Source organism: Apostichopus japonicus, chromosome 5 (assembly GCF_037975245.1).
Source record: "Apostichopus japonicus isolate 1M-3 chromosome 5, ASM3797524v1, whole genome shotgun sequence".
NCBI classification, from domain to species: domain Eukaryota; kingdom Metazoa; phylum Echinodermata; class Holothuroidea; order Aspidochirotida; family Stichopodidae; genus Apostichopus; species Apostichopus japonicus.
Genome location: NC_092565.1, coordinates 3,336,156 through 3,353,099, shown reverse-complemented (window position 1 = coordinate 3,353,099; position 16,944 = coordinate 3,336,156). Strand labels below are relative to the sequence as shown.

Sequence of the window (16,944 nt, the reverse complement as noted above, 5' to 3'; positions counted from 1 at the left end):
CATTTTACAGTTTGTGTGCCACCTCCCCCCCCCCTCCCAATTTTCTCCTTCCTCTCCACCCTTGGTTACTCTATCTTTTTATGTAGTACCTTAACATATTTCCACTTAATGTTTAGGGTGACTTACGGCACAAATTAATTTTCATATGTTGTAGACAGTGTTATACGAAACACTGCCATCTGCCCAGATTGAATTTCTGTACCACTTTTAAGTTTTGAATAATATCCCTCTAAACATCTTAGGCTGTCAGGACTGCTTTAGTCTTACACACAGACCATTAGGTCTGTACCTCAATTGAAAAAGCAGACTTTCATGGCTCGAATTGATAAGTCTTCACAATTCTTTACAATTTGTGATCGACAAATGGTGTTAAATGTCTTCCAATGTTGCTCTGTTGCTTATGAGAAGTTAAAAGAGAACATATTTTAGTTGTTTCATTAGAATTTATGAAACATTGAATTAATATTATCAGTTCAGTCAAGGTCTGCACTGAGGAGCCATCTCAATTTAGCCTTAAAGGATCATTCCAGAGATTTAAAGATGAATATCTTCAATACTGGAATAGCTGAAGAAACGTTACTAGCACTAAAATATGGCACTGTTTGTGTCACTGTGCAATGAAAAGACTAAAATTTTGTCTAAGGTCATCGTTTAAATAAAGTTATAAAATAATTAAATCATCTGAAACATCATTAGCATTAGAAATTATAGAATTATTGAGCTTTGCTGTAACTTTTAAAAGTTTTAATTTTTTTTAAGGCTTTTAAATATAAAACTTGCAATACAAGTTGAAAAGGGAACATTTTCTTACATCCTAAAGAATTATCAGGATCCAAGTGATCTTATAGACAGGTTTGAGGTTTTTGACAGGAAGAGTGTGATATCTGGTACCTCGTTTGATGTCTTCCTAATTAGCAAAATGCTTGTTGAGCTAATTACCCTAATATGGCATCAACATGAAATTACAAGTATGTCTCCATTAAATTTGATAGAAACAACAAAAGTGACCCCTTGAACTCCATCCTGGAAAACTCTCAGTTTACACTCTCCTAGCACCCTCATTTTTAACATCTTGATCCCTGACAACCTGGCACCACCCCTGGTTCTATCACTCCCAAAGGCTCTCATGCCTAGACACTCACCCCAGGCACTCCCACTCTTGACACCTTCACTTCTGACTTCCTCACTGGATTCTTTACAATAATGTCTTCGGCTTGAAATTAACCACGTGATAAACTTAAGGCTGAGTGAATGATTGGTTATCTGTAAGACTATTGTAAGTAAAACTTCAACCCTTTCTTTCTACTTAATATCCTGGTGTGAGAACTGGCCTCCCACCATATTGATATATTCTGTTGATGATTTGTTTTTTATCTCGGACACTTCTCTTCCCGTTTCTAGATTTATCCTCTCGAGCTGTTGATAACAACCAATTACAGACTCCCTAAAGACGTCTCCAGAGATAACTTAGAGGTGAGTTCAGCATAGCTCAGATGGAAAGACCACTAAAATTGTCAAACTTTTACAGTCGTGTTCTTCTCTCTTAAATTATCAGTTAGAATTTTCATAACTGTGATATGGCTTGATTGGATAGTCAATGATCTGTTCAGATGTGAAACAGAAGGACTATTGAATCTCTATGGCTGTGATGAAATGTTAAAGGATGACTCCAGACAAAAGTTATTTTTTATCAGTTTTAAAAAGGTAGAGAACTTATATATATTAAAGTTGACAACCACCCTCAAACCATCTCTTCATTTCATTAATACTCTCTAAGTGGAGTGTGCCCTCTAAGAGATGAGTATCAACTTCAAATATAGATCCAGACAACAGGCACAAATGGTCAAACCCATTTTACACATCTTGTGGGGACATCTTATCAAGAGAACATGTTGGCACAAATGGTCAGACCCGTTTTACACATCTTGTGGTGACATCTTATCAAGACAACAGGCACAGATGGTCAGACCCATCTTACACATCTTGTGGTGACATCTTATCAAGACAACATGTAGGCACAAATGGTCAAACCCATTTCACACATCTTGTGGGGACATCTTATCAAGACAACATGTAAGCACAAATGGTCAAACCCATTTTACACATCTGACATCTCATCAAGACATCATGAAGGCACAAATGGTCAAACCCATTTTAGACATCTTGTGGTGACATCTTATCAAGACAACATGGTCAAACCCATTTTAGACATCTTGTGGTGACATTCTTATCAAGACAACATGTAGGCACAAATGGTCAGAACCATTTTACACATCTTGTGGTGACATCTTATCAGACAACATGTAGGCACAAATTGTCAAACCCATTTTAGACATTTTGTGGTGACATCTTAGCAAGGCAACATGTAGGCACAAATGGTCAGACCCATTTTACACATCTTGTGGTGAAATCTTATCAAGACAACATGTAGGCACAAATGGTCAAACCCATTTAACACATCTTGTGGGGACATCTTATCAATACAACATATAGGCACAAACTGTCAGACCCATTTTACACATCTTGTGGTGACATCTTATCAAGACAACATGTAGGCACAAATGGTCAAACCCATTTTACACATCTGACATCTCATCAAGACATCATGAAGGCACAAATGGTCAAACCCATTTTAGACATCTTGTGGTGACATCTTATCAAGGCAACATGGTCAAACCCATTTTAGACATCTTGCGGTGACATCTTATCAAGACAACATGTAGGCACAAATGGTCAAACCCATTTTACACATCTGACATCTCATTAAGACATCATGAAGGCACAAATGGTCAAACCCATTTTACACATCTTGTGGTGACACCTTATCAAGACAACATGAAGGCACAAATTGTCAAACCCATTTTAGACATCTTGTGGTGACATCTTAGCAAGGCAACATGTAGGCACAAATGGTCAGAACCATTTTACACATCTTGTGGTGACATCTTATCAAGACAACATGTAGGCACAAATGGTCAGAACCATTTTACACATCTTGTGGTGACATCTTATCAAGACAACATGTAGGCACAAATTGTCAAACCCATTTTAGACATCTTGGGGTGACATCTTATCAAGACAACATGGTCAAACCCATTTTAGACATCTTGTGGTGACATCTTATCAAGATAACATGTAGGCACAAATGGTCAGAACCATTTTACACATCTTGTGGTGACATCTTATCAAGACAACATGTAGGCACAAATTGTCAAACCCATTTTAGACATTTTGTGGTGACATCTTAGCAAGGCAACATGTAGGCACAAATGGTCAAACCCATTTTACACATCTTGTTGTGACATCTTATCAAGACAACATGTAGGCACAAATGGTCAAACCCATTTTACAAATCTTGTGGTGACATCTTAGCAAGGCAACATGTAGGCACAAATGGTCAAACCCATTTTACACATCTTGTGGTGACATCTTATCAAGACAACAGGCATAAATGGTCAGACCCATGTTACACATCTTGCAGTTTTTCCTCTCCAAAAGCATTGTCTTATTTTGATCATCCTCAATTTCTTTAAATCGGATTGAGGTCAATAACCTGCTTAAAGTACCTGGAAAACTTTTGACAAACTAATCCATGGCTAAAACTATGATAAACAATGATCGACAAAGCTAATCCTCAGTTAAGATTATCGTGTTTGTCAATAAAACTGAGTGTTGCACTGTTTTTGTCTTCATATCTTGGAGGGATGTGCTGACTTTGGCTTCATTGCAGGAGGAGTTAGCCTGTCCACTGCAATCTCATTGGGACCGGATCAACGAGCTCATAAAAAAAACCTTGAACACATAAAAAATGTCATCTCTTCTTATGGAAGGGCATGAATTATTAATGCAGTGCTGAATGCTAGATTAATAAACAGAGCAGTTAAAGAGCAGCTGAATGTAGATTATGTTAATGTATTTTAATTTTCTTTTGTTTCAGTTACACCTGTCAGATCATGACTTCTACAGGGCTTTTGGGATGAACCATGACCAGTTTCTTCATTTACCGAGATGGAAGCAGGTCACCCTCAAGAAGAGAGCCTTACTGTTCTGACACTGCTTATTTGCAACTAGCTCGTGTTCTGTTCACAAGTGAGTATGACCATGTACAACCATAGAGATACAATTATAGAGAGAGGGGAATGAAACTGCATGGGAAGCAGGATGTACGATCATGGCAGACAGATGTGAGATAGGGGAAGGGGGGTGTTGGTGATTTGTGGGGAGATGGACTTTATGGGTGTAGTAAGGATGGAGAATTGGTAGTCATGGGATGGGAAGGGTGGGAATGAAGGAGATACTGTTTGAGAGCAGGGTAATTCAGGATGTATCAGAAGAGGTTATTGATTGAGCGGGATATAATGAGGAAGGCAGTTTGCAAGAAGGACATCAGTGTGTGAGATGGTCATAATAGTGCAGCATGTTGGATAGGAACCGATATATCTCATGTTACGGTAAATATATCCTGTGGTGGTTTTGTAACTTGTAATCGTCGGAGAATAAAACAGAGAGATAAATAGGTCAGTCCCTCATTTCACACCAAACAATAAAATGATCGGTAAATACTTGCTGTTGGATCTCTGTTGAGTCCTGTATTTATGTCTTATTAATAACATATCTTGACATGTACAGATCATCTGTTGAATTATTCGTATTAGATTTGTATTACAATTCTAAGCAGAATTTTCAGGATGATTCTGTATGCAAAATACTGGTAGAAAAGAGCCTGCCCGAAATCTTGTTCTAGTTCAAGGATTGGTTCAGGTGTCTGACATGTCTATCTTGTATGAAAGAGCACAAAAAGACAAAAAGAACAGTGAAGAAACTACCATGATAGCATGCTCTGTTAAGGACATATGACACTTTGAAGATATCAAAATTTCTTTGAAAACGACTGGTGTAGAAAGACTAACTGTTAGGGTGTGACGTCACATCCTCACTTCCTTAACATTTGTGAATATATTTCTTTAAAAATTATTTACATTTTTTATCACATTTGAAAATAATATAATCAAAAATTCTTCAGATGTTTAATCTTAAATACTTCCTTTGACAAATATGAGCTCTCCTGACATATATTTTGGTTGAAAGTCATGAAATCTCACAAAATATTTAGAGAAAAAAACAAAGACTTTTCAGGAATGTGAGGATGTGACATCACAGCTAGTCAGATTTCAGCAGTTTCTACACAATCTGATAAAACTTAACACTTGAATATCTCTTTAACCGAAAAAGATATTTGAACAGTTTTTTCACCATTGTGTTTCTTTTATTGTCCTCTTTCATATAACATAAATATGTATGACAACTGAACCAATCCTTTAATAAAATCTACTAAGATACTCATCTCACACTAAGTACCCAAAGCTGCTGCAAGGGCTTTCCACTTTCATGAGAACACTGATACTTTTATCCTCCACAAGTCTGCTGTGCCATCTCAAGTGAAATGCAGCCTCTCTGTTTCTCCTTAATAGCTGCGGTGTGTTATGCTTTCAACAACGGAAGGAGGATAGCAAACCTGCGGATGGATCTCAGAGTAGGTCTTCCTTTAGAGGGCGCTAGTCTTGCCACTATGATGATGCCGACGATGAGGATGACGATAAATGACGACAGTGATATAAAAACAATGTGATGTCTGCAGCACCATCCACCAGAAGGTTTCAGTTTGACAAATGAATGAATACCGTTTAAAATTAGTTAACCACGTCTGGGTGTGTGCTCGCCATTTCTAGATATAGTGACTTTTAATCATAACATGCAGCAGGGTCATGAATATTCTCAGTGTCATATTCATTGATATGAGATGGTTGAGATACTTATTATTAAACAACTTCAGTAGTTGATTGGGGCTTGCCAATGACTAGACTCTGGCTCAAATTTTTACTGTATCTCACCGTATGTGACCATGCACCCCATTTTCTCTACGTAAAGTGCACAAAACTATTTTTTGCACATAGTAATTTAATTAGTATGCTTGTTGATCTCTCTAAAAAAAATTGAGACTTCTCTTTGCTTTGCTTTGCTTATATGCTTATCACATGTTGATGAAGTAGACAAATTCAGTAGACATCCTGTGATTAATATCTTTATCCAGAGTAGCAATTCCTGTCTACAATGATTCAATAGCAAGGTAAACCTTCACCAGAGATTTCTGCTAGCCCCCCTTCAAAAACCTACTCCTCCCAGCCCCCTCCCCCTTTCAGGTGAAGACGAAGGTAGAAAATTCTTTTGTACATGGCTGTCCTTGTAATTTTTACAAAGCTATTTAAATTGATGGTGTGTAATGGCAGATCTGTTGTTGTATTTTATTATTGTGTACAAAAGACTTGTATATATTCAGAATATTGTGCTAGACCTGTACAGACCAGTTAGTTGTATGGAGCCTCCTTTATAGGGTTTAATCAGCAGCAAATTACTATCATGACGAGCCATAGGCCTTGGAAATGTCAGCTTAGGATAATATTAGCAAGAAATGTTATATTTAAAATCAAAACAAAAAAATTATATAAATGCTAAATTAACAACTGCATGCATGTGTCTCTTAATTCTGTAATTATCTTTGAGTTTTTGCTCTTTGTTTTTTTTTCTTTCCATCTTTAATTGTTTTCTAATTCTTTTGTTTTCTTTTTTTCTTGGTTCATTGTAAAAAATTAATGAAAAAAGACTGCTTGATTTTAAATTTTGTGTTTGGACAAAATATTGAGGTAAATCCTATTTATTTTTTATCTGACAAATATTCTTCCGCAAAACGTGGATTAAGCTATAAAAAAAAATTACGTATGAAATTAATAGATATTATGTAGAAAATATTACAGCTTATGTTCTTGAAAAGCAGTGGAACAAAGCAACAAAACAAAGAAAAAAAATTATAAAAAAAATTAGACAGACTTTAATAACACTATGTCAACAACAACAACATGGCTCAGCTTGTATGACTGCAGTATTTTAATTAAAAGAAAAGGAACTGGCATTCTGATTGAATGCTCGTTATGACAAATCTATACCATTTCTATGTGTGCAACACATTATTATAAGATGTGTGCAATACATTATTATAATTGATATACAGATTGCAACGAAAATGTAGATGTGCTGCTGAAAATAATCATGTGCGAGGGCTTTTTGGTGTTCATTTGACTTTTTTATAAAAGACATAAAATGATGTCTTCTAGCTGGAAGTTTTCCTCCCTCTGTAAAAAGCTTTTCCGAATCTGTAATCTTGCAGAGTTTGGAAACGATCACTGACGTTGGTGAACAAGTGCTAAATACAAGTTGTATTATAATGCAAAGAATTTATATATTTCACACTTTCAAATATAGGAACTTTAATTGTGAGGAGAAACTACCATTGTATACAAGACTACTTTCTTCTTGTCACAGTTATACACAATACCGATATACTACTACTACTACTGCCCATGTTAATTATCACCACTCTGTAACGTTAGCACCGGTGAACAACTTATCATTATTGTACCGAATACTATGGAAAGCATTCACATATATATATATATATACAGTCTCAATTTGTTTGTCGATGTGGCAATGTGTACATGCTGAGATCTGCTTTGACTAATATCTTCATATGTTAGTATCTAATTAACAGTTATCTTTTTATTTGCTTTGTTTTCATTTATTCTTTAGTTATTATCAAACATTGGATGGGGGTTGTGTTTATATGGTGGGACAGGTTTTTGTTTCATGCAAACATTGAGGGCCCCTTGTAAGTATGGTTCTATTTTTCAGTGAACTCTTTGAAGAAATCATCCTTTTTAACATGGCATGAAGTGTGTGACTAGTTTGGTAGTGCAGTCTTGTAGCAGTCAAGTTCTGGACAAGTACTAGACATCCAGAGACTCGAACCATTCTCTACAACAACTGTTTACTGTGTCTTACAGCGTATGGTAGCCTAAACCTGTCCTCCTTACCTGTTATAATATTGTCCAGCTGCACATGAGGCAGATGTCTCCGTAGCCTGTATCTAGATTTATGTCTTATTGTCAATCATAGCACCTCACATGGATGCTGATCACCTAAGATAACCACCAGCAAAGCTAGTGAAAGAAGTCAGTTGACCAAGTAGCTTATGACTCACTTGAAGGAAGTGACTTAACAGTTATGCAAGAGACTGTGCCAATGTGATATTGACACAGCTAACCTGGATTGACTGGCATTTCTTTAATACAAGTCTGTCAAAGTACTGATTTGCCAAGTCTAGTCAGCTTGTAGCTGTATCAAGTTATTAACAATATGGAACCCACTGAGGCTTGAATAATTACTGCAAATAATTAACTGTTTGCTGTTTTTCGTGTATATGCAAAACCATAAATATCTGCAGTTTAAGTAAGGCCCCCCCCCCCCCATAACAAATGTTGTCGTGCATTTTAAGGAAGTGTGTTCTTTTGTTCTTTTGCTGGAATTAGGCACACTATGAATAGTTTAGTATGTAACAACCCATCAATAGTACACTTTATTCAGTTTGATATGACGATGCATTCATGTACCAGACTTTTCCAAAATATGTTCACTGAGTCCCTTTACTGAATTTTGGCATTTTCCAATTCACTTAGTAAGTAAGTGCATGGTCTCTTCCCCAAAGTTTTAGAAAAACGCGATTTAGTGTAATCGATAAAATTGGTTTTATTCCTTACACTTTAACAAATGCTATATAGGTCATCCTGAAATATTTTAAAGCCTTTTTGGAATGATAATTTTTTTAAATATTCGAACTGAGTTTTTTTTTGTAGCCAGTTAGAGAAAGTAACTTATGCTATATAGTGAAGTGTCTACTTTATGTCAAAAAAATCTTTTCCCAGTAAACACTTTGAAACGATAGTTATAATTTATTGTTCATTTCACAAATTAGGTCCATGAGATCATGATTTTCTTTGTCTTCATGAATCGATTTTAAATAAATTATTTAACGACTATTGTTTTAAGTGTAAGCTTCATTGCTAATGGAAATCTACACACTGCTTTATTACTAATGTAAACTGCCCTTGCACTGTAAAGAGACGAAATAAACCTCAGCAAGAGAGAGATGAACCCCATATTATTCATGTCCTTCTGTTGTTATTATTATTATTATTATAGCATTATTTATGTCTTTGTAACTTGAGGTCTTGAAGCAAAACATACTGTGGGTTAATCCAGGTACACCTGTATGTGCTGCATATGGTAATATCATAAATGTTGAAAGAAGAAACATCAGTAGCTACAACTGGATTTAAACCAATAACTTCAGGAATACAAGCAGTGTGCTCATCCAATGGAGCTATCCAAATAAGTAAAATTCGTGGCAATAGACTCTGTCCACCATTTCCTTACTTATAGGTTCAGAAGCCACAATTACCGTTGGTACCATGTAACCAGAGGTCACACCACAGCAGTGGCGTGTACAGAACTTCAAAGGTGAGGAGCTGTCTTACCCCAACAGGTTAAGTTAGGGAACTAAAGTATTTTCATAAAGGAGGAGGGTTGCTCTTGGGTCATTGAAGATGAGTCGCATATCTAATTTCCAAGAATAATAGTCAATATTTCCTTAGCAAATATCGTCCGGCTGGACATTTTCTACAGCGGACAAAATATACTGTTACATCGGGGTAATTGTGAATATTGTCCTCTTTTAAATAATGTTTACCAGGAAGATATGTCGGTGCAGACACGTAGGCGTACGGGACCATTTCAGTTTGGGGGGCAGAACTTTTTGTGCCCGAAAGTTCCCGTGACACTATCTAAGCGGAGCGCCACCATCGGTTGGCGCGTAGTGTACAAGAAAATTTTTGGCACACAATGCCTCTCAGGTTGCCGGAAACGGCACTTCTGAGGCCTTGCAAGTTGCATCTAAACATTCTTTATTTTATAATCTCACGTTTTAGAAATTTACACTTCCCCAAAAATTTGGTAAATTAGAAGAAGAAAAAATTGTAACATCACTCTGAAGGGGAAAAATGGGACAGTATATTTTTTAAGCTCCTATTTAGTTACCTTATTTATTATTTTAACACAGTACTCAGCTTCCTCCAGAAAAACATACATTGTTCAACGACACGTAGGCGGGATAATGTCACTGTGTCGGGTGAGACTGCAATTTGTCTCACAAAAAAGTATAAAATATAACAGAATATGATAAACCTGTACTTCTAGGCTTGTAGGCACCCCCCCCCCCATCATCCATGAAAAAGAAAATGTTTCTTATATACACTCATGTTGGGATGTCCAGGTCAAGTGCTGCGGAAGCACTTTTAATCTGGGGGGGGGGGGGCACCGACATCAAAGGGCACTTTGCAGAAATTCGATTGGACTGATGCAGCCTGATATTTAGTACCCTTTATAACTCTTATTGTTTCATCTTATTTGTGTATACACATCACTCCATCAACGCCCCCCCCCCCCCCCCCTATGCATACTGGCACTGCAATATCCAATGCGCAAATTGGGAAACAAGGAACAAGTTTTCTTTTGAGACAAAATGAGGTGAGATCATACTAGTTGCTAATGTAGGAATCTTCCGAATTAGAGTTTTTTTCTTGTTAATATCTTAACAAATTTTTCCCATTCGAAATAGCTTTAAGTTTGACCCACAGAAATTCATTAAAAGTCACGGGCTTAGCCAGGATTTGCAAAGTTGAATGCACGACTATCTGAGCGGAGCGCCACCATCGGTTGGCGCGGAGCGTACAAGAAAATTTTTGGTTTTACAAACCCCTCAGATGGCCGGAAACGGCCCTTCCCGAGTGTTCATTCTGGTTCCCTGGCCTCTTGCTAACTTGAGGCACCTCAATTTTTATGTAGAAAAAAGGCACATTTTTAACCTGCCCCCCCCCCCGGTTCCGCCGCCCTTGGTCCAGGTATACAATTGACTAGTTAGAAAAAAAATTGATCGTGCAAAAAGCGCTTACGGTGGTGTTACACAGAATATTCGGGCATCATGATGCTAAATAAAGAAACTCATGGAATTGTCGGGCAAAAATTTGAAAAAGATTCAGGCAAGCTACTGCATATTTATATATATATATATATATATATATATATATATTTCCAGAGGACAAGAAATTCGGGCAAAAGTCCTGAAAAATTCGGGCAGCCTAAGAGGAGATTTTTTTTTTCTCCTCTTAGGCTGCCCGAATTTTTCAGGACTTTTGCCCGAATTTCTTGTCCTCTGGAAATTTGGGGGGCAGTCTGCTCCCCCTGCCCCCCCCCCCCCCCCGCCTCGTACGCCTATGTGCAGACAAAATATACTAGTTTGATTTTTCAGGTCACAGTCAAGTTTGTTCACCAGGAATTATTGTCCGCTCGCCGAGATAAACTTCTAACTATGTCATTCCGTCCTGTCAGATGGCATCCCGGGCATTCAGAGTTTTTATGAACATGTTCTATACCCAATGGATAAAGGTAAGAAAATAAGTCACAGATACAAAAAAAATTAAACTATATCAAGTATCATATGGTATATCATTGCACATCTAAGAAAAACGAAAAATCAAAAGATTATTTAGTCCGGCCCAGTCAGTGTTTCCTTATCAAATTTCGTCCCGTCAGACAATTTCTAAACGGGGACAAAATATACTGTTACACCGGTGTAATCGTAAATATTATCACATGTAAGGATGTTTACAGGGAGTTATAGTGTTTAACGTTACACAGGTGTAATCGAAAATATTGTCCACCTGTAAGTAACGTTTACCGGGGGGGGGGGGGGGGGGAATATACTGTCATGCAGGTGTAATCGTAAATATTGTCCACTATAATGATTGTTATAAGGAACATATACAGGTACAAATGTGTAATCGTAAATATTGTCCCCCTGTTATGATATATCCAGGAGGACAAAATATACCATGACACGGCTGTATTCATAAATATTGTTCTCTGTAATGATGTTTATCGGGAACAAATATACACGTACACTGGTGTAATCGTAAATATTTGTCCCCTGCTATGATACATGCATGGGGACAAAATATACCGTTACACAGCTGTATTCATAAACATTGTCGACAATGTTTACAGGGAAAATATAATATTGAAATCTTTAATATTGTCCCCTGTAATGTTTAAAGGGGGAAAAACTATACTGTTATGCAGGTGTGATCGTTATATTGTCACGTGTGATTAATTTAACACGAGGAGCAAAATATACCGTTACCCAATTGTAATCATAAATATTGTTATAGGCCTATAATACTATAATATTGTTATAGGCCTATAATACCAAAGATAATTATCTTTGATAATACTACTGCATCAACGATACTATACAAACTATACCAGTAAGTTCGAGATTCGGTATGACTACTTGATGTAAACTCGCACTAATATTTCTTATACATTATTGAAGTATTTCGCTTGAAGTAGTGGGACGAAAGCAGTTTGCTAAAATCACGATATATTGGCCTTTCGGGGTCTGGAATTTAGGCACAAGTTGTTCGCAATACCGTGCGAGATTCACGAAAGTAGCCTAGCCGTAGCGTAACTCAGTGAGACATAACGTTAACCTTACATTGCAATGTGACATAGGCTAAGCTACATGGCAACCAGTTCGACACCTAAAATGTTTGTGCGGTACTGAGACAATTGCTCTGCGGACCAGAATCTCCTTAGAGAAATTACGTAGTATTTCTTTGTTAGTCACTCCTTTTGAGAACATTGGGTTGTGAATGAATATAAATGGACCACTGTCACAAATTATGCTAGGCACCCCATACGTAACTGATTCTTACTACTGGAAACTATAGTGATAGGCCTACTCAGCATGTTACTTGTACCTGTTACTAACTTACTGCCTAGGCTATGTGCAGTAAGTTCTAACTCTAAAATTCGAAGTAATAAGCTCGGCCTCAGTCAGGCCTAACCTAGCTAAGACTGGTTTGTGGTGCATCTTGTACACCTAGCAAAATAGGGCCTAACTTTAGAATCTGTACCATATGAATGGGAAAGCTTACGTTGAATCAGCAGAATAACATGTAATATGTATAATCCCAAATCAATAAAATAAAGTCAGTGAATAGGTGTGTCGCGTGATTGATTCGCTGGAATGAATTAAAGGGGAAGAGTTCCAACGTGGTACCGATTCTAAATAATTAGTACCCTAAATAGCCTAACGTTAGGTTGCCTATAATTGTATAACCTTTTTTTGAGTTGCTTGATTTGAATCATTATTATGGCAGGGATAAACTGATGTTGACTAGGCCTAATAACATGTTAGGCCTAATAAAATTGAGGTGGCACTGAAGAAGTCATGGGACATTTTAAGTTAATTGGGAATTTGGGACTTTCTCAAATACTATCCCAGATTATTTTTATCATCTTGGATTTGGTTTCCTAAAATTGAAGAAGAACTTACAATGTACATGCTTACAAGTGAAAAATAACAGTTATTTCCGCCCCAGATATTTGTGTGTGGAAAGTGATCAGCGGAAAGTATGGGATGCCGAGAGTAACAGAAACTGCCTTAGTCTACATGTGTGATTTTTATGGTAGTAAAAATACTACTAAAGACTTAAATTGAAGGGTAAAAGGTTATCAAATCAGTCTCACAAGTAAACTTCTGGCAGCTAGCAGCTTTACTTCCCAAACATAATGACGCATTACAAGATTAGCATAATGAGTAATGCATCTTTTGAAAGTTAGACCAATTAATTATTCATGAGCAGCAAAACAATTTCTCTCTCTGGGAAAAGAAATTTGTGAAATAAAGGTAGCCACCTATAATGTTTTCTGTATTCTGTCCTGTATACATTGGTTTATTGAGATTTTGCCATCACCCCAGGTTAGAGGCTCACCAGAATATAGCCCAGGCTAGGCCTTTAACAGCCACTGGTCCAATTTTTAATGTAGTATGTATTGTTGGTTCAATATTACCTACTTTGTGTACTGTATCACACAGTATTCTGCACCTATAGACTGTGTACAGACACAATGCAATTTGGACGTTGTATACATTTGAATGGGTTTTATCAGTGGTAGGGCATCATTTATACGCAGTTGCCATAATTGACGTAAATCGTTATAGTAGTTGACTGTATGTAGTGGAACTCATATGATGATATCAATGAGTGGGAGGACATAGTCTTCTGGTTTACATAATTGGGAATCAACTGACAATGTTATTAGCTGTCACTGGCAACTAACGAACACTAAACATTAAGAGATATCAGTTTGTGATATAAGTAGATATAAGGATATAAGGACCCTGATTATACCCTGAGACTTTCATTAGTTATAACTGTAATAGTTGAGTTTGGTTTTAGTATTTTTGAAGGGTTATGAAGCTCATTGAAACCCCATCAGTGTGATGATGATCATGGATGAACACCGGCTTATACCAAGCCTTCTCTCCCTTCAGTGAATGTTCAAAGATTTTGAGTTGTCGACATAGGACAGTGCAGGTACAGTGCCTTAGTGCGGAATTGTAGTACTGCTGTATGCTGATATTCATGTCTGACTAGGTTTTGTGACACCAGACAGAAGGTTACCCTTGTCATCTAACCTTTCTGGGAACATCTGTCTAAATGTTAGTAATGGTAAAAAGTTCCCCTCAGCCCCTGTGTCTACTTTTGCTCTCAACTTCCATTGTTGTGTTGTGTTTGGCATTTCAATATGGAGATTGAACGTTGATTGAATGTTCCTTTGGGGAAAGTTGCTTTGCTAGATCAGCTCCACAGGTCTGGAACAGTCTCCCCTTACATCTGAAAACAATCCAGCATGTGTCAACTTTCCAGAAAGAACTCAAGACGTTCTTATTAATGAATGCGTATCGATTTGTTTGATAACTGTTGTGTTCATTTTGGGTACTTTGCTCCTGCAGCGCTTCTGAGCATTTTTTTTTTAACTGGATAAAAGCGCTTTAAAAATTCTTATATTAATATTGAAAGGGAACCAGCCCAGGGAGGAAGGGGAGCGTTGCGCAGGCCACACCAAACAAATGATGACAGTACAAATGAAGATATCTTGGTTTAAGTTGTCTTCCTTAATTCCTTGACCTTTTAGCACGCCAAGGTCAAAAGCAATGACAGTATAAGAAAAGAACAGCCTCTGTAAAATAGAGCAAATAACAAACAGAATATGAGATAACATGATAATGATAATAATAATGATAATACAAAATGTTCACTGTATGCAGACTACCACGAAACCCAGACTCAATGTCTCATTGTTTGAAGAAGCAATGCACAACTGCGTTAAAGTTATCACACATGTAGCACAGAACTAACAAGAGTGAAACAAGCACCGAAATGTTGATGTAATTTGAAACTATAACTTCAAAGGAATCTACACACAATGACAAAACATCTGGAATTTGAATACAGTTAAATATACACGAATGCCCAAGGTAATTGGAGGTAGATCTGAGATTCACCAAAGTGACCTCAACCAGAGAGAGTGGTCATTAACAAAACTATTTAACAAAATACTTTTAAATTAATAATAAACACTTTGCATAAGAATGAGTACATTTCCATGACAAATAGTTACGTAACTCAAGGACACTGTAAATAACAATATGTAATCATAAACAACAATGGCGCTTTACCAAAAAGGCACCGAAAGCCATAACTCATGTTACGCACGGAATAGATATAATAAATGGAAACGACTGAACAAGTATGTCACTGACATTAACTACAATTTGTAAACCTCAGACTCAAACCCATGCTTTGTCTATAAAATATCAGCTTTATAAATCCTTTATACAACTACACATCTTAACTCAGCACATGAAAAGGTATCACGAATATTACAAGAAATATTAACAATAAAGAATGATCATAAAACAAGACCTGGTGAGACACGGAATGCGCCTGACAACTGCACCCTATTCAACTCATTACTCACCAGACCCAAATGAATAAGTTTACAGCAACTCTGTTAACCCAAGGACATCCTCAGTGCGTCACGTCGCACAATCTACTACACGACCCGGAGTCTATTAGAAAGAGTAATGTAAACACATAAAATACCTAAAGCTAACACTAAAGCAAACTGCGGCAAGACCCCTAAGTACCTGTTAGACAATGTAGTGTGTCACACCACCTAAGTCATGTGGGACCTGGTTGTCCTATGAGATTATAACATATAGAGTACAATTACACAAGATAAACATAATAGAGATATAAAGAATAATGAAGGTTAAAACAATAAAACAAGTTGTATATAAACAATTAAGCATACTATCATACATGTAGATCAATTACAACAAATCAAACCATATAGGCCCACATAGCCATGGTGTGTTAGGCTGCTAGCCCAAGCTGACCCTATAGTATTACTGTGTTAGGCCATAACCTAAGTTGGGTCCATAACACCTACATAGCGTTAGGCTGTAGCCTAAGCTGAAAACATAGCACCTACAGTGTGTCAGACTGTGGCCTAGCCAGGAATCCTTTGTTCTAGGTGAGCACATGGGCCACATCTCTAACTACAATAGCCCCCTCTTCAACCATGTGACTAGAACAACACACTAACACATGTATACCAAACTTAGTATAAAACTTATGAATTAAAATCATCTTTTATATAACAGCATCTTGAAACAAATCTACACAAAGTAATGATAATTCCTTCAACTCATAATTGTAAAAGGGAATTCCATACTAATTCAACATCACTTCAATGTAGGGAGTATTAACCTTATATAATATAAACCAAGATTTGAACAAAATACATTCTTCAAAGACACATTTAATCTACATGTCCTCCTACATGCAGCCATACATTAAATTAACTCTCTCTGTATACCTGGCTACCACAAATATCCCATCCAATTCTACATAATTGGTTAGAATCAGATAAGTAAAATGTATGCAATTGTGAACACTGCAATTTCTCTTGAAATTGGACCCTAGCTACGCTAATTCAATAGGCAGCCTAACACAGTGAAGCCATAGACCCTAAGTAAATTTCGATCTATAACTTATACAGAAAAATGACTTAAAACAACATTTT

At 36.9% G+C, this 16,944-nt stretch overlaps 2 protein-coding genes across 10 annotated transcripts in view; both read left to right on the top strand.

Moving 5' to 3' along the window:
• The window catches only part of LOC139967322 (actin-binding LIM protein 2-like), a 158,177-nt gene extending 149,128 nt beyond the window's left edge, over positions 1-9,049 (top strand). For all 9 annotated transcript variants that reach the window (XM_071970994.1, XM_071970996.1, XM_071970990.1 and 6 more), the window contains 3 exons: positions 1,402-1,473; positions 3,938-4,089; positions 5,472-9,049. In XM_071970994.1, coding sequence (XP_071827095.1) covers positions 1,402-1,473; positions 3,938-4,051 — 186 coding nt within the window. In that variant the 3' untranslated portion in view covers positions 4,052-4,089; positions 5,472-9,049. The remainder of the gene's footprint in view (positions 1-1,401; positions 1,474-3,937; positions 4,090-5,471) is intronic.
• Positions 9,050-11,702: 2,653 nt separating this feature from the next.
• The window catches only part of LOC139967319 (transcription termination factor 2-like), a 69,136-nt gene continuing 63,894 nt past the window's right edge, over positions 11,703-16,944 (top strand). The window contains exon 1 of the mRNA XM_071970984.1: positions 11,703-12,285. The gene's annotated coding sequence lies outside the window, so the exon portion shown is untranslated. The remainder of the gene's footprint in view (positions 12,286-16,944) is intronic.